Source organism: Pristis pectinata, chromosome 11 (genome assembly GCF_009764475.1).
Source record: "Pristis pectinata isolate sPriPec2 chromosome 11, sPriPec2.1.pri, whole genome shotgun sequence".
In the NCBI taxonomy this organism is placed as follows: Eukaryota; Metazoa; Chordata; class Chondrichthyes; order Rhinopristiformes; family Pristidae; genus Pristis; species Pristis pectinata.
Genome location: NC_067415.1, coordinates 935,128 through 952,621, shown reverse-complemented (window position 1 = coordinate 952,621; position 17,494 = coordinate 935,128). Strand labels below are relative to the sequence as shown.

Below are 17,494 nucleotides of genomic sequence, written 5' to 3'. Positions count from 1 at the left end.
ACCAGGGGACTTGTCTACCTTTAGGCCCACTAGTTTGGTCATCACTACCTCTTTAGTGACAGTGATTGTATCGAGGTCCTCACCTCCCATCACATCCATAACATCTCTCTTTGGCATGTTGGATGTGTCCTCCACCGTGAAGACCAACACAAAATAGTCATTCAAAGCCTCGGCCATTTCCACATCACCCAATATTCATTCCCCCTTCTCATCTTCCAAGGGACCTACATTCACTTTAGCCACCCTTTTCCACTCTATATAATTATAGAAACTTTTACTATCTGTTGTTATATTTTGTGCTAATTCACTTTCATAATCTATCTTCCCTTTCCTTATTGCTTGCTGAGTGGTCCTTTGTTGCTTTTTAAAGTTTTCCCAATCTTCCAGTTTCCCACTGCTCTTGGTGACTTTGTATGCACGAGCTTTCAGCTGGATGCCTTCTTTTATTTCCTTAGTTATCCATGACTGGCTCTCCCCACCCTTACTGTCCTTGCTTTTAACTGGGATATACTTTTGTTCAGCACCGTGAAAAATCTCTTTGAAAGTCTTCCACTGTTCCTCAACTGTCCCACCATATAGCCTGTGTTCCCAGTTTACGCTGGCCAACTCCTCCCTCATCCCGTTGTAGTTTCCCTTGTTTAGGCATAATGCACTGGTTTTAGATCGAACTATTGCACCATCCATTTGTATGAGAAATTCAATCATACTATGGTCACTCTTTCCAAGAGGATCCCTAACAACAAGATCGTTAATATTACCTGTCTCATAGCACAGGACCAGATCTAAGTTAGCATTTTCCCTTGTAGGTTGACTAACATGATGTTCATTTGTTATCTTTGGGCATTTTCTCCCCCAGGAGGTGCCAACCCCGACTGAGACCACAGACACCAGCCTGAAGGACTTTGAAGGGGCAACATTACGATACGCATCATTGAATCTTGGGTACGTCGAGGATCTTCTGGTCTTGTTGAGGAATACACCTGTTCACCTCAGTCACTGACCTCGTCCACTCCAGCTCTAACCCAATCCCGGAGAAGCTATCTCTGTAAGCTCACTGCCTATCCTTTCGACCTCCACTCCGCCACGGCTGAGTAACTCAGTCCGGCATTCTTTCCCTATCCTCATTCCATGGTCACTCATCATTCCTGATATTTTCTAAATCCAAAGGTCTATATTACTGAAACACTGTGCCACTTTGCTTGGACTCTTGACGTGTTTGGTATTGGTTTATTATTGTCACTTGTACCGAGGTACAGTGAAAAACTTGTCTTACAAACCAATCGTACAGGTCAATTCATTACACAGTGCAGTTACATTGAGTTAGTACAGAGTGCATTGATGTAGTACAGGTAAAAACAATAACAGTACAGCGTAAAGTGTCACAGCTACAGAGAAAGTGCAGTGCAATAAGGTGCAAGGTCACAACAAGGTAGATCGTGAGGTCAGAGTCCATCTCATTGTATAAGGGAACCGTTCAGTAGTCTTATCACAGTGAGCTAGAAGCTGTCCTTAAGTCTGGTGGTACGTGCCCTCGGGCTCCTGTATCTTCTACCCGATGGAAGAGGAGAGAAGAGAGAATGTCCCGGGTGGGTGGGGTCTTTGATTATGCTGGCTGCTACACCAAGACAACGAGAGGTAAAGGCAGAGTCCAAGGAGGGAGGCTGGTGTCCGTGATGCGCTGGGCTGTGTCCACAACTCTCAGCAGCTTCTTGCGGTCTTGGGCAGAGTAGTTGCCGTACCAAGCCGTGATATATCCAGATAGGATGCTTTCTATGGTGCATCGGTAAAAGTTGGTGAGTGTCAAAGAGGAGAAACCGAATTTCTTTAGCCTCCTGAGGAAGTAGAGGCACTGGTCAGCTTTCTTGGCCGTGGCATCTACGTGATTTGATCAGGACAGGCTGTTGGTGATGTTCACTCCCAGGAACTTGAAGTTCTCAACCGCCTCAACCTCAGCACCATTGATGTAGACAGGAGCATGTACACCGCCCCCTTTCCTGAAGTCAATGACCAGCTCTTTTGTGTTGTTGACATTGAGGGAAAGGTTGTTGTCATGACACCATTCCACTAAGCTTTCTTATTTCCTTCCTGTACTCCGACTCATCGCTGTTTGAGATACGGCCGACAACGGTGGTATCATCTGCAAACTTTTAGATGGAGTTAGAGCAGAATCTGGCCACACAGTCATGAGTGTATAGGGAGTAGAGTAGAGAGCTGAGGACGCAGCCTTGTGGGGCACCAGTGTTGAGAATAATCGTGCCGGAGGTATTGCTGCCTATCCTCACTGATTGTGGTCTGTTGGTTAGAAAGTCAAGGATCCAGTTACAGAGGGAGGTGTTGAGTCCTAGGTCTCGGAGTTTGGTGATAAGCTTGCTTGGGATTATTGTATTGAAGGCAGAGCTGTAGTCAATAAACAATAGTCTAACGTAGGTGTCTTTACTGTCCAGATGCTCCAGAGCTGAGTATAGGGCCAGGGAGATGGCATCCGCTGTAGACCTGTTTCGGCGATAGGCGAATTGCAATGGGTCCAGGTTGTCTGGGAGGCTGGAGTTGATGCGTGCCATGACCAACCTCTCAAAGCACTTCATGATGGCGGATGTCAGAGCCACTGGTCGGTAGTCATTGAGGCATGTTACCTTGCTTTTCTTTGGTACCGGGATGATAGTGGCCTTCTTAAAACAGGAGGGAACCTGAGATTGAAGCAGGGAGAGGTTGAATTTGTCTGCAAGTACTTTGCAAATACACGTTTACGGAACACTCACCACTTCCTTGGATGCGTAGCAAACAACTCCTGGATGCTTTTCTCCATGCTTCCCTCGTGTTGTTCTGGGAACTCTGGCACTGTGATGAATGGTATCCCTGTGTCCATTGACCTGACACAACCAGTCCCTTCCCGAACCCAACCCTAACTCCCTGCCATTTCTGATCCTTCACCTCCTTCTGACCCAGACTCTGACCTCTCAGATACCTGTCCTGCCCCCCACACTGGCCAACATTATTGCTGACTCTCTCTCTGTTCATGCCCTGGCAATCCCCTTCAAACCCCCCCCTTCCTCCCCTACCTGTCCCCCATGTCACCCTCTGGCTTTATCCTCTGCTTCTTGCCCATTGCCCTCCAGCACGGCCCTTCCCTGCCAAGGGCATCATCATTGGTTGTTGCCCCCAACTCCAACTCCTGTGGGAGAAGTGGGCAGGACATTGCTTGTTAACAGAAAATATTTCAACTAATTACTAAAAACTAATTCTTTGTTTCTCTCAGGGGTCCAGCAGAAGAGGATAGCGCCAAAAAATTCATAAACATTGATGATGAGTCAAAGGTGAGGCTAAAGGTGTTTGTGTTTGTTCAAGCCTCGGGTGTCCCTGTTCCAGGTGTATGTGGAAAGTGAGGGGTCCAAGCCCCTCAGTGTATTTGAGGGGTCTGCTCTGGCTTCACACCAGCCCCACGCTCCTGATGTTGGGACAGCGGGAGTGGGGAGGTTGGGGTTGTGGGCTGGATTACTAGGTCTGTCCCTGGGCTACGCCAATGTAATTGTTCACGGGTCCGGGCAGTGGGCCCCTGCCCACTCCCGCACTTCTCCCAAGGATAGGTGTGTGGCTGTACCCGGGACGGGAGCACACAGAGCCCACTGGCTCTCTGAAGGCCTCCGGGACTGGTGGGCTGCACAGAAGCTGTGCTGTGTCGTGGGCCCAGAAGACATTTTAGTTCAGGTTCTTTTGTAAATACCATTATATTTTAACATGGGATCGACAGAGTAGAATGCCCGGCTCAGTAGCACCTCCTCATGCCTCCATGTGTCTTCGCCCTCCCTCCTCCCAATTAACTCCTCCACACCACCCTTCCTGTTGTTTGTCTTGGATGACCCACGCTGACGCCGCCCGCGACCCCTGCCCACACTGACCCCCCCCGCACTGACCCCGCCCGCGACCCCCACCCACACTGACCCCCCCGCACTGACCCCGCCCGCAACACCCACACTGTCCCCCCGCACTGACCCCGCCCGCGACCCCCACCCACACTGACCCACCCGCACCGACCCTGCCCACGACCTCCTGCCCGCACCGACCCCCACCCCCCGCACTGACCCCGCCCGCACTGACCCCCCTGCACTGACCCCCCCTTCGCTGTGCAGTGTTTTGCAGTCCAGTCGCTGGGCTGGGTGGAGATGTTGGAGGAAGACCTGGCTCCAGGGAAGAGCAGTGTTGCCGTCAACAACTGCATCCGACAACTGTCCTACCACAAGAGCAACCTGCACGACGGGGCTGGCACGTGGGGTGAGGTAGGTGGAGACACGCCGACCGTGAGACGGCGCTGAGTGATGAGGCTGGGGCGGTGGGTGTTGGTCTAACACTGGGGAGAACGGTGGGACGGAGTGTGGCTGCATTGGTCGGGTTACGCACCCTTCACACAAACAGAACTCTGTCTTCAGCGGTACTGAGGGCGCACCACAGTGTCGGTGGGAGGGTCAGACTGTGGGAGGGGCACTGAGGGAGTGTCGCATTGTGGGAGGGGCACTGAGGGAGTATCGCATTGTGGGAGGGGTACTGAGGGAGGGTCACACTGTGGGAGGGGCAGTACTGAGGGAGGGTCACACTGGGAGGGGCAGTACTGAGGGAGTGTCGCATTGTGGGAGGGGTGGTACTGAGGGAGGGTCACTGTGGGAGGGGCAGTACTGAGGGAGGGTCACACTGTGGGAGGGGCAGTACTGAGGGAGGGTCACACTGTGGGAACGTTGGTACTGAGGGAACGTTGTACTGTGGGAGGCACCCTCCTGTATAACCAGGGATGCTGTGTGATGGCACTGACAGCAGAGACAGCAAATTGTTACCAGGAAGGCAGTGATTTCTGGTGTCACGGACACACTGGAATGGGGTAACTGCCACCACTCCCTGCTGTCTGCCAATGGCTGTTGTCCAAAGGACTGATGGCCTTGTTTACACTGTGACCCTCTCTCTGTTCCAGGGGAAAGAGATGCTGCTACTTCTGGAGAACGACACCCTGAATCTGATCGACCCTGTCAGCCAAAACCTGCTCCACACACAGCCCATTGTCAGCATACGGGTGTGGGGTGTCGGGCGTGACAATGGGCGGTATGTATTCCCCCCACCTCAGGCAAACCCCCGGAATGCACACACTGACCCCCAGCTCCCGCACAGAACACACGCACTGGGACCCCCAATTCCCCCACAGAACACACACACTGGGACCCCCAGCTCCCCCACAGAACACACACACTGGGACCCCCAGCTCCCCCACAGAACACACACACTGGGATGCCCAGGTCCCCCCCTCCCCAGAACGGACACACTGGGACCCCCAGCTCCCCACCTCCCCACCTCCCCCCCCACCCCAGAACGGACACACTGGGACCTCTGGAACGCGCACACTGGGACCCCCAGCTCCCCCACAGAACGGACACACTGGGACTCCCGGTGCGCACACTGGGACCCGCAGCACAGCAGCTTGCTGCTCACAGGTGCAGTGGGCCAGAGAAGTGGGTCTGCAGATAACTCAGGACCAGTGAGTGCCAGTGCACCCACTCTCACAGGGCCATGTTCAGCTGCTGGTCTTCCTAGAAATCCTCAGAAACCCAAAAGTAGAAGAATATCCCAGGTAATGGGAGAGATTTCAGAATGGTTGGCTCTGCTCTGAGAGGGACTGAGAGACACCGGTCAGTGTACAGATCTCCCCCTGAGAGAGAGGGACTGAGAGACACCGGTCAGTGTACAGATCTCCCCCTGAGAGAGAGGGACTGAGAGACACCGGTCAGTGTACGGATCTCCCCCTGAGAGAGAGGGACTGAGAGACACCGGTCAGTGTACGGATCTCCCCCTGAGAGAGAGGGACTGAGAGACACCGGTCAGTGTACGGATCTCCCCCTGAGAGAGAGGGACTGAGAGACACCGGTCAGTGTACAGATCTCCCCCTGAGAGAGAGGGACTGAGAGACACCGGTCAGTGTACAGATCTCCCCCTGAGAGAGAGGGACTGAGACACACCTGCCATTGTACAGATCTCCCTCTGAGCCTGGTTAGCCTATTTGGTAATTGTGCAGTGTGTTTTTTGGGCGGTGTTATGATTGGACTTGGTTTTTCTCTCCCCCCACCGTGCTTCCTGTGACGCAGCGAGAGGTACAGTATTGCACCCTCCATTCCTCCATTGTATCGTCTCCCTCTGTGCCTGAACACCTGGTGTGCTGTCGAGAACCTGTTGGTCCCTGCGTGATCCATCACATTTCACCCATTAGCTCTGTGTCTGTTCACCTGAAATATGAATTTGGCCATTGGACAGGGAACTTTGACTCCCAAAACCAGCCCAATTGTCTCGGCCCCTCTCCGCTTGCTGTGTCTATGGTGTCCGTATCTGTCAGTGTTATCACCCAGACACATCCATTCCTGTCTCAGTGGCTTAGCTTGGTATCCATGGCTCACTGGGCAGTGCACCTACTCTGGGTCAGAGGGTGCAGGATCCAGTCGGCTCCTAGGACTCGAGTCCAGGACCAATGTCAGTACTTCTTGTCCTGTTGTACATCATACAGCTGTGGGGACTGGCCCAGATCTTCCACATCAGTACTTCTTGTCCAGTACTGAGGGGGTGTCGCACTGTGGGGGGCGGTACTGAGGGAGGGTCACACTGTGGGAGGGGTAGTACTGAGGGAGGGTCACACTGTGGGGGGTGGTATTGAGGGAGGATCACACTGTGGGAGGGTCACACTGTGGGGGGGCGGTACTGTGGGAGGGTCACTGTGGGAGGGGCGGTATTGAGGGAGGGTCACACTGGGAGGGATGGTGCTGAGGGAGAAATGGGGACCCTGAGGAATGAGGGTTATGCACAGCCAAACACCAACTGGAGCATGAACCTCACCTCTCCCCTCACACGTGGCAGTCCCACCAAACACAGGGACCGCACTGTGACCCCCACAGGGTGCTGCACTCAGTGTGCAGCCACTCACACTGACAACTGCCGTCACTGTGGAAGCAGTGATCAGATACCGTGCTTCCTTCTGTCCCACAGCTACTTGTTTTTGAATGGCCCTTAGGGCAATGAGAGGTGCTATTACAATGCAGTCTTCCTTTTCAAAAAAGCTTTATTCATAATTTTAAAAAATCTACAAAGGGAAGAAGCTGCAAAGCACAAAACATTAACATTTATGGTCACATTTAGTGGTGTAAAACTTCACAAAGAGAATACAAACAAACGTCACACCATTGCCTCCCTGAGGTGACAGCCCTTTGATTGTTCAAGGGGCTTCCCCACCCACCTCTGCCCCTCTGTGTGCAGTAGCAGGAGCCCAGACTGTGGTCCTGCCTGCCTGCCCTTCACAGGAACCAGTCTTGTAGCTCAGGATGTAATTCTACCGTCAGACCCTCAGCCTTGTTGTTCTCACTGCCCTTTACACTGAGGCTGGCTCTGACGATGTGACACTGTCCAGGCTGGGTCTGGGTGTAAGTGCGCGAGGGCTGATCTTCCCCCTCGTGGTACCTGACCTGATGTTGTATTTCCCTCAGGGACTTTGCCTACGTCGCCAGGGACAGGCTGACTAGGGTGCTGAAGTGTCACGTGTTCCGCTGTGACACCCCAGCCAAGGCCATCGCCACCAGGCTGCACCAAGTCTGCTCCAAGGTACAACTGATGCACAGGCACGCTGTCTGCTCTCCGCCCCGGGGTCACTCTCTCCGCCCCGGGGTCCCTCCCTCCCTCCTCCCCGGGGTCCCTCCCTCTGCCCCGGGGTCCCTCCCTCCCTCCTCCCCGGGGTCCCTCCCTCTGCCCCGGGGTCCCTCCCTCCATCCTCCCCGGGATCACTCGCTTGTCCTTGGGGTCACTCCCTCGTCTTCATGGTCACTCTTCAGCAGCGACCAAGACCCAGCCTCTGTGCCCTGACACAACTTCCCCAAGTCCGTTCCCCCCCCCCCCCCCACCTCCCCCCACCCCCATCAACACCGATCTCTCCGTTGGTGCTGGGGGGGGTGGGGGGCAGGGCGGCACCAGTGTCCCTCCATCCCCTGGGTCTCTGCACCGCCAGTCCCTCACTGAGAGTCCAGGCTGTCTGCCCTAGAGCCCAGCGGTTCTTACTCCCACGCTGAGACCCCCTCCCCTCCCCTCCCCTCCACTTCCCTCCCCTCCACACCCCCCCTCCCCTCCACACACCCCTCCACAATCCCCTCCCCCACACTCCCCCTCACCTCCCCTCCACTCCCCTCCACACTCCCCCTCCCCTCCCCTCCCCTCACCTCCCCTCCACTCCCCTCCACACTCCCCCTCACCTCCCCTCCACTCCCCTCCACACTCCCCCTCCCCTCCCCTCCCCTCCACTCCCCTCCACACTCCCCCTCCCCTCCCACCTCCCCTCACCTCACCTCCCCTCACCTCACCTCCCCTCCACTCCCCTCCACACTCCCCCTCACCTCCCCTCCACTCCCCTCCACACTCCCCCTCCCCTCCCCTCCCCTCCCCTCCACTCCCCTCCACTCCCCTCCACACTCCCCCTCACCTCCCCTCCCCTCACCTCCCCTCCACTCCTCTCCACACTCCCCTCCCCTCCCCTCCATATTCGTCCCCTCCACACTCCCCTCACCTCCCCTTCTCGCCCCTCCACAGTCCCCCCTCCCTCACCCTCCCCCCACTTGCTCTACCCCACCCTACTCACTCCCTCCCCCTCCCCCTCCCTCCCCCTCCCTCCCCCCACTCACTCCCCCTCCCTCACCCTCCCCCTCCCTCCCCCCACTCACTCCCGCTGTTCTCTCCCCACAGATCATGGCAGACAGGAAGGACACCAAGGCCTCAATGAATGGACTGCTCATCGACCACTCTAAACTGGTGGACGTCCCCTTCCAAGGTACGGAGCCCGTCCACACAGGGACCTCGCGGCAGTCCGGTGCTGTCGCATGTCTGGGTGCTGTTCCTGTGTGCTGTCCTGTCCCTGGGAGTCGCCCCGTCTCTGGGAGCTGCCCCGGCACACTGCCCCGTCCACACGAGTGACCTGTTGGGGCTGCAGCCAGGACGTGCAGTGCCTCTGGCCAACCCCAGCTTGGACTGTGAGTGTGTCAGTGTCGGAGGACAGGAGGTTCAGTCCTACAGACAAATGTCAGGCCTCAGTGAAGGTGGCTGTGGGATTGTGGCCCAACATCCCTCTGTCTTCTCCACTTTCAGCTCGGTCTTCTGGGGGCTTCCCAGTTCCATCTCACCCACTGCCAGCTGTACAAGGCAGCCACTCACCTCTGCCTCCGAGAGCAAGGGGAGGGTGACAAATGCCCTGACCACAGCACCGGTCCACAGGGCATTTACCGAGAGCACTGATGGTCCTGGAGCCGGATCCATCCTCTGGGCTGCGTGGGCTGTGACAAGAACGTCTCTCAGCCACTGGTGACACAGCCCTTAGCCCCCAGGAACTCTGTGAATGTCACAGCTGTAGACAGGGGGAATACTGTGTTGCTTGCACGAAGATCCTAACCTCTCCTGTGCTGTTATCTCGGCAGTGGAGTTCCCGGTGCCCAAGAGTGAGCTGGTGCAGAAGTTCCAGGTGCTGTATTTGGGAAATATCCCAGTGACCAAACCTGTAGGTAAGGAGACGACTCACCAGGTGCTTGTTCTCATCCCTAACCTTCATCACAGCTCAATTAGCAATGCCTGAGACCAACAAGGAACAAGGCCAGTCTGCACGGAGATGCTGTGGATCCCAGAGCCCAGCTGATGGTCTGGACTGTAGCTGGGTGGGGTTGCTTCTGTCCCCTGGTCCTGACAGTGCCTCCTCATGTTATCATTGGGTGGATCCCTTTAACTACCCTTGTCCTGCACCATTATCACCTGGGTCTCTGCCTGCTCATGGGGAAACAGATGCTGTGTGTGCCGCCTCTGTGCTCTGCTGGTGCGTCCTGTGTGTGTATCCCATCGGTCTGGTCAGTAACTGCCCTTCCCACCAGTTCCACGAATGGGATAAGATCCACCAGTCCGCCTGTAACTGGGTCAGAGAGGCTTCACCCAGCCTTGTCCTGCCAGCTCCCCCTGAACACTGCCTCCTCCCCCAGACCCACTGCTGTCTGCACCTCACATTTCCTCTGTTCCTGAAGGAGCTTTGTCCTTGTTTTGTGAATTCAGTATAACCTTCACTTCATGTCCATAAGCTCCACCATTTCCCCAGAGCCATCACACGTGGCTGATGTGAAGGCTCCCCTGCTGCTTCTCCCCTCCACCTTGCCCTGTGCCCCCTTCTCCCCCTCCACCTGCCCCATTACCCCCTACGTGATTGTTAGACTCCCCTATCTACCTGCCCCTTTCCCCCTCCCAGGAACAGGCTCTTCTGTCCAACGTCCATGCTAACCAAGTAGCCTGTGTTTGGCTCATATCTCTTAACCCTTTCCCATCCGTGGACCTGTCCAAGTGTCTTTTAAATGTTGTCATTGTACCTACCTCTGGCAGCTCGTTCCGTATACTCACCACCCTCTGGGTGAAGAAGTTATAAGACATCTTTGTTTGTCGCATGTACATCGAAACACACAGTGAAATGCATCTTTCGCGTAGAGGGCTCTGGGGGCAGCCCGCAAGTGTCGCCACGCTTCTAGCGCCAACATAGCATGCCCACACCTTCCTAACCCGTACGTCTTTGGAATGTGGGAGGAAACTGGAGCACCCGGAGGAAACCCACGCAGACACGGGGAGAACGTACAAACTCCTTACAGACAGCGGCGGGAATCAAACCCGGGTCACTGGCGCTGTAATAATTGCCCCTCAGGTCCTTTTTAAATCTCTCCCCTCTCACTTTAAACCTCTGCCTTCTAACTTTTCCCTGGGAAAGACTGCGCGCATTCACTACTCCATGGTCCTCATAATCTTATACACCTCTATAACGTCACCCCTCAGTCTCCTGCGCTCCAAGGAATAAAGTCCCAGCCTGGCCAACCTCTCCCTATAACTCAGACCCTCGAGTCCTGGCAGTATCCTTGTAAATCTCCTCTGCACTCTCTCCAGCTTAATGACATCGTTCCTATAGCAGGGTGACCAAAACTGAACACAATACTCCACTGGCGGTCTCACCAACATCGTGTACAACTGCGACATAATCTCCCAACTCCTATACTCAGTGCACTGACTGATGAAGGCCAGCTTGCCAAATGCCTTCTTCACCACCCTGTCCACCTGTGATGCCACTTTCAGGGAACTGTTTACCTATACTTCCATGTCCCTCTGTTCTGCAACACTCCCCAGGGCCCCACCATTAACTGTGAGAGTCCCACCCACCCTTACAGGTCTTCTCAAAATGCCACACCTCACACTTCCTGCCAATCCTCGGCTCCCTTACTCAGCTGATCAAGGTCCCCCTGTAATGTTTCATAACCTTCATCACTGTCCATGATACCACCCACTTCAAAGTCTTCTGCAAACTTACTAACCATGCCTTGAACATCTTCATCCACATTGTTAATGCAGATGATAAACACCAGTGGTCCCGGCACCGACCCCTGCGGCACACCGCTGGTCACAGGTCCCGGCACCGACCCCTGCGGCACACCGCTGGTCACAGGTCCCGGCACCGACCCCTGCGGCACACCGCTGGTCACAGGTCCCGGCACCGACCCCTGCGGCACACCGCTGGTCACAGGTCCCGGCACCGACCCCTGCGGCACACCGCTGGTCACAGGTCCTGGCACCGACCCCTGCGGCACACCGCTGGTCACAGGCCTCCAGTCTGAGAAACAACCCTCTCCAGCGACAGTGGTTGTTGGACCCCACCCCACCCCACCCCCCAGTGGGGATTGGCTCCCCTGGGCTGCAGTCCCAGCCCCAGCCTGGCCCCTGTGCCCCTGTGCTGTCGGACTAACACTGTGGGTCTGCTCCATGCTGCCATGTCTAACCCCCGCTCAGTGTGAGTGAGTGAGCCGCTGTTTCACCGGTGATTCCTCCCATTAGACACGAGGCGCCTCTCGCCAGCGGGGCTGCTGGGAGCCAGTCGTGGCTCAGAGCTGCAGAGATCAGGTACGGACCCCACTGCCCCCCGCCCAGAGCCCAGCATCTCCCACACGAGGTGTAGCACACCCCCCTCCCGCAGGAACGCACCAGGGGGTGGGCCGGTGGGGGAGGGGGTGGGTGGGGGCGGGAGGGGGCGGGCAGGTGTGGGAGGGGGAGGGTGTGGGCAGTGGTGGGGAGGGAGAGGGCGGGGGAGGGAGAGGGCGGGGAGGGGTGGGCAGGGTGGGAGGGGGCTGGGCCCGCATTGAGCCGAGGGGTTTGTGAGGCGACACTCACTGGACGTCCCACTTCAGTATCAGTGGGTCAGCCTTCCACTGCCCCTCCCCACACTCACCCAGCACCCGGGCAACACGTGATGTGAGAGTGGGCAGGGTGGGGTACAGGCCGTGGGGAGTGTGGGGGGTCAGGGGGCTGCGCCCACCTTACAGTGCAGAATGGAACACCGACCGTCCCACTCTCCCTGTCCGACATCCACAGCTCCCCCCACCCAGAACCGCACCCCACCGGCTCTCCCAGACCCGCCCCGACACACACAGTGTGAGGCTTGGCTGGGTGGGAGAGGGTGGAGGTGGGGGGGCCACGGGTCAGTGACGGTGACCCAGCTCCTGTTACTGACTGACGGCAGCTCACAGCAGCAGCAACCTGGGGCAGCTGGGATCACTGAGAGCCCGGGGGGGGGGGGGGGGGGTGGGGTGGGGGGGAGCGGTGATGTGAGGGGGGAGTGGGGGGAGTGGAGGGGGTTATGAGGGTGGGAGAAGGGCGAGAAGGGGGGTCTGTGATGGAGAGGGGTGTGAGGGAGAGTGGGGTGTGAGGGAGGGAGGGGGATGTGAGGGAGGGAGTGGGGTGTGTGAGGGAGGGGGGTGTGAGGGAGAGTGGGGGTGTGTGAGGGAGGGGGGTGTGAGGGAGGAGGGGAGGGGGGTGTGAGGGAGGGAGTGGGGGTTCTGTGAGGGAGGGAGGGGGTTCTGTGAGGGAGGGGGGTGTGAGGGAGGAGGGGGGTGTGAGGCAGTGAGTGGGGGTTCTGTGAGGGAGGGGGTGTGAGCGAGGGACTGGGGGGTGTGAGGGAGGAGTGGTGTGAGGGAGGGAGTGGGGGTTCTGTGAGGGAGTGGGGGTTCTGTGAGGGAGGGGGTGTGAGGGAGGAGTGGGGGTTCTGTGAGGGAGGGGGTGTGAGCGAGGGAGTCGGTGTGAGGGAGGAGTGGGGGTTCTGTGAGGGAGGGGGTGTGAGGGAGGAGTGGGGGTTCTGTGAGGGAGGGGGTGTGAGCGAGGGAGTCGGGTGTGAGGGAGGAGTGGGGGTTCTGTGAGGGAGGGGGTGTGAGTGAGGGAGTCGGGGGTGTGAGGGAGGAGTGGGGGTTCTGTGAGGGAGGGGTAGCCTGTGGTGGGAGGATGGGGAGTGGGTCTGGGTGGTACATGGAGATGGTGTTGAGTCTGATGCCTGAATCCACCTATCACCTGCCGGCCCTTTCTCTGCCCCTTCTTTCACCTCTGTATCACTTCCTACCCTCTTTCCATTCCCGGTGAAGGGTCTCGACCTGAAACGTTGACTGTCCACTTCCCTCCACAGATGCTGCCTGACCCGCTGGGTTCCTGCAGCAGTCTGTGTGTTGCTCAGGTGTGCTGTACACCGCCTTCACCACCACCTACTGCCACCTTCAGGGATCCTTGCACCTCCACACAAGATCCCTCAGTTCCTCAACACTTCCTCGGGCCCGTCCATTCACTGTGTGTGTCCTACACTTATCAGCTTTCCCAAAGTGCACCCCCTTCCACTCCCACTCCCAGCTGCTGGTGACCTGCTTGTCTCACCAGCTGATCATTGTAGCCAACCTCTCTCCTCTCCACCTACATTGTCCCCAGTTCTCGTCACCTGCAGATGTACTCATTGTACCCCCAGGATTCATATCCAAATCATGAGAGAACGTGGAACAGTCCCGCACAGGAACAGGCCCTTTGGCCCACAATGTCTGTGCCGACTGCGATGCCAGTTTAAGCTGCACATCTGCCTGCACGTCCCTCGGTACCTGCCCGTCCCCCGCGTCGCACATCCCCCAGTCCCCTGCCCATCCCCCACATCCCCCAGTCCCCGCCTGTCCCCCGTCCCCCACGTTGCCCATCCACCACATCCCCCGGTCCCCCACATCCCCCAGTCCCCCGCCTGTTTGCCGCGTCCCTCAGTCCCCCACCCATTCACCGCGTCCCCAGGCCCCCCGCCTGTCCATGTGTCTGCCTGAACTTTGCTAACGTACCTGCCTGCACCAGCTCCCCCAGCAGCCCGTTCCAGGCACCTCCAACTCTCTGTAAATAACTTGCCTCACAAATCTGCTCAAAACTCTGCCCCTCACCTTAAATGTTTCCCCAGTGCGGGTAGATCCTGTCCCCAAGAACCATCCCCAATAATTTCCCTACCACCGATGTGAGGCTCACCGGTGTCTAATTTCCTGGGTTGTCTCTATTGCCCGACACCTCCTCCTCCTCAATACCAACATGCCCGGGAATGCCAGCGTCCATTCCCTGATCTCACTATCCTCCATGTTCTTGTACATTTCAACGTATGTAACCAGCAGTTCCCAGCACCATCTGATCTGACCCTTGTGCTCTCCTGGAACAGGTATGGATGTAATTAACAGTGCCCTGGAGAACACCACACTCAACAGCAGCAGAGAGAGCTGGACGCCTGTCATTGTCAATGTGGCTTCCGCGACAGTCACCATCGTCAGTGAGGAGGTGAGCTGGGAGCTGAGGACAGACTGACTGCTCACGTCTGTACAGGGAGCTGCAGTAGGTTTATTCCACACATTTTGTTAGTCACACAGGGATACACTGACCAGTGTCTCTCAGTCCCTCTCCCTCAGGGGGAGATCTGTACACTGACCAGTGTCTCAGTCCCTCTCCCTCAGGGGGAGATCTGTACACTGACCAGTGTCTCAGTCCCTCTCCCTCAGGGGGAGATCTGTACACTGACTGGTGTCCCTCAGTCCCTCTCCTTCAGGGGGAGATCTGTACACTGACCGGTGTCTCTCAGTCCCTCTCTCTTGGGGAGATCTGTACACTGACCAGTGTCTCTCAGTCCTTCTCAGGGGGAGATCTGTACCCTGACCAGTGTCTCTCCCTCTCTCTCTCTCAGGGGCAGATCTGTACACTGACTGGTGTCTCTCAGTCCCTCTCTCTCGGGGGAGATCTATACACTGACTGGTGTCTCTCCCTCTCTCTCAGGGGGAGATCTGTACACTGACCGGTGTCCCTCAGTCCCTCTCCCTCAGGGGGAGATCCGTACACTGACTGGTGTCTCTTGCTGTCTCTCAGGGGGAGATCCATATGCTGAGTAGGCCAAGCCCCTAACCTACACGATGTTGCTGTTTTCTCCCTCAGAGCGGTGCAGTTCTCTCAGAGTGTCGGGTCCGGTTCCTCTCGTTCATGGGTGTCGGCCGGGATGTACATACTTTCGCCTTCATCATGGCCTCTGGCCCTGAGCAGTTCGACTGCCACATGTTCTGGTGTGAGCCCAACGCTGCGGGACTCTCTGAGGCCGTGCAGGCTGCCTGCATGGTGAGACGGGGGACGGGGTGTGGGGAGGTGGGGGAGAGGTGGAGGGGAGGTGGGTAAGTGAAGGAGTGTGGGGGTGATGGTTTGGGGGGAGGTGGGAGGGGAATGAAGGGGTGACATGGTGGGGGGAGGTGGGAATGGGATCAGAGGGGGATGTGAGGGGGAGGGGTTGTGGAGCAGGTGGGGGTGGGGCTGGTGTGTGGGGGGAGTGGGCTGGGCTGGTTTGGGTGGTGGGTGGGAGTCACCATGTGGTGGGAGAATACATGGGCAGGGGGGTACGTGGGCTGGGGGTGGGACGCCCCCACTGACCTCCCACTGACCCCCCACTCTGTTTGCCCCCAGCTCCGGTACCAGAAGTGTCTGGACGCCCGTCCCCCAGGACTGGGGGCCTCGCCCACGGTGCCATGCGCGGACTCGGTCGCCAGGAGGGTTGGATCCAGCGTCAGGAAGGGGGTGCAGTCACTGCTGGGCTCCCTCAAACCCAAGCGGTCCGGTTCCCAGACCCCCTGAGGGCCCCCATCTCACCCACCCACCCACCACTGAATCCAACCTGTCACAGCCTGTCATCTAACACCTCCCAGGGACCCCTCCCTCTGCCCCACTACCCTCCTGCACTGCCATGGTGCCTTCTCTCCCCCCTTACTGCCTCCTGCCCCCCACCTCTTCCCCCCCCCCCCATCTTGTGCCCGGACACTGTGTTTGGGACGGTCTCCGCCCCCCAGCGACCAAGGTGATGCTCAGTGGGACGTTGAACGGGTGAGGGGCAGTGTGAGGGTCTCCCGCTCTGCTGGACCTGCCCTCGCTCTCCGCCCCCTGCATGCACCCAGCCCTAAGCCCCAGCGGGTCTGGCAGCGTCTGTGGAGAGGGAAACAGTGAGAACGTTTCTCCACCTCTCTCCGTGGATGCTGCCCGACCCACCGAGTCTTCCCAGGAGTATTCTTCAGTTTTGTTTCAGATCTGCAGCACCTGCAGTATTTTGGTTTGCAGCCAATGGTTGGTGTGTGGAGGGCAGTGGGAGCGGACAGGCTCCTGGGGTGTCCGAGGGGAACCAGGGAGCCTCCGCTCCCCCGGAGCTGTCTGCCTGTGGTTCCGCCTGTGAAGCAGTGACGGTTCGGTGGCTGCAGTTACAGGCAGTGAGAAAGGGCAGAGATTCCAGGAGTGCTGACACCCCGGAACCACCTCCACCCCTCCAAGCTCCCCCCCCCCCACCCCCACACAGACTGGAACGTGCCTTCCCTGGGTGCTCTGGTCACTGCGACATTTCCTAGCAACATCAACCAATCGACCTGTGACCTTCCCCCCCCGCCCCCCCATTCCCCTGCCTCTCCCCTCCCGCCCCCACTGGCCCTGTGTCGCTGCTCCCCCTGCGTCTTCTCCATCCGTAACTGTCTGGGTCCCGGCCGCACATTCACCCCCCCCCACCCCCACCCCCACAAACCCCTCCCCAGGGGGTGCACCCTCACCACCACCACTGGGCCCAACCTCCTTCCCCCACCCCTGTGAGCTGGTGCTGGGGGTGGGGGGGCCTGTAGGAGGGGCAAAACAGGAGGGGGAAGGGTCCGGTCCCCAGGGTCCCACCGTGCTCTTGTTAACCCCACCCACGTCATCAGTCACGGAATAAACCTCAGTGTTACCTCTCTGTCTGTGTCCGGGTCTCACTCCCCCCACCCTCCCCCTCCTCTCCCTTCCCCCTCCTCCTCCTCCTCACCCCTCTGCTGCCTCTTCTCCCCTCCTCCCCCTCCTCTCCCCTCCTCCCCCTCCTCCTCATGGATGTGGGTTGGACTCCCACCTCATTACAGGGGAAGATGGTGAACCGTCTGGTCCCAGGACATCACCAAGGAAGTTCCTCAGCACAGGGTCCTGAGGCCAATCATCAGTGACCCTCCTTCCGTCAGCAGCTCGGGACTGGGGCCGTTTCCTGAGGACTCAGTGTTCAGTCCCATTCACCACACCCAGAAATGAAGCAGCCCCACCCGCAGCAGGACCCAGACACGGGCGGAGA

The 17,494-nt window shown here is 57.8% G+C and overlaps 1 protein-coding gene across 5 annotated transcripts in view; it reads left to right on the top strand.

The window, feature by feature from the left end:
* The window catches only part of apbb1 (amyloid beta (A4) precursor protein-binding, family B, member 1 (Fe65)), a 47,482-nt gene extending 31,451 nt beyond the window's left edge, over positions 1-16,031 (top strand). For 4 of the 5 annotated variants that reach the window (XM_052026457.1, XM_052026455.1, XM_052026453.1 and 1 more), the window contains exons 5-15: positions 857-942; positions 3,257-3,314; positions 4,128-4,274; positions 4,958-5,085; positions 7,503-7,617; positions 8,746-8,830; positions 9,471-9,554; positions 11,899-11,964; positions 14,558-14,673; positions 15,319-15,495; positions 15,835-16,031. In XM_052026457.1, the coding sequence (XP_051882417.1) occupies positions 857-942; positions 3,257-3,314; positions 4,128-4,274; positions 4,958-5,085; positions 7,503-7,617; positions 8,746-8,830; positions 9,471-9,554; positions 11,899-11,964; positions 14,558-14,673; positions 15,319-15,495; positions 15,835-16,002 (1,230 nt within the window). In that variant the 3' untranslated portion in view covers positions 16,003-16,031. The remainder of the gene's footprint in view (positions 1-856; positions 943-3,256; positions 3,315-4,127; positions 4,275-4,957; positions 5,086-7,502; positions 7,618-8,745; positions 8,831-9,470; positions 9,555-11,898; positions 11,965-14,557; positions 14,674-15,318; positions 15,496-15,834) is intronic. The other variant, XM_052026454.1, reaches the window with a different exon arrangement.
* Positions 16,032-17,494: the final 1,463 nt, after the last annotated feature.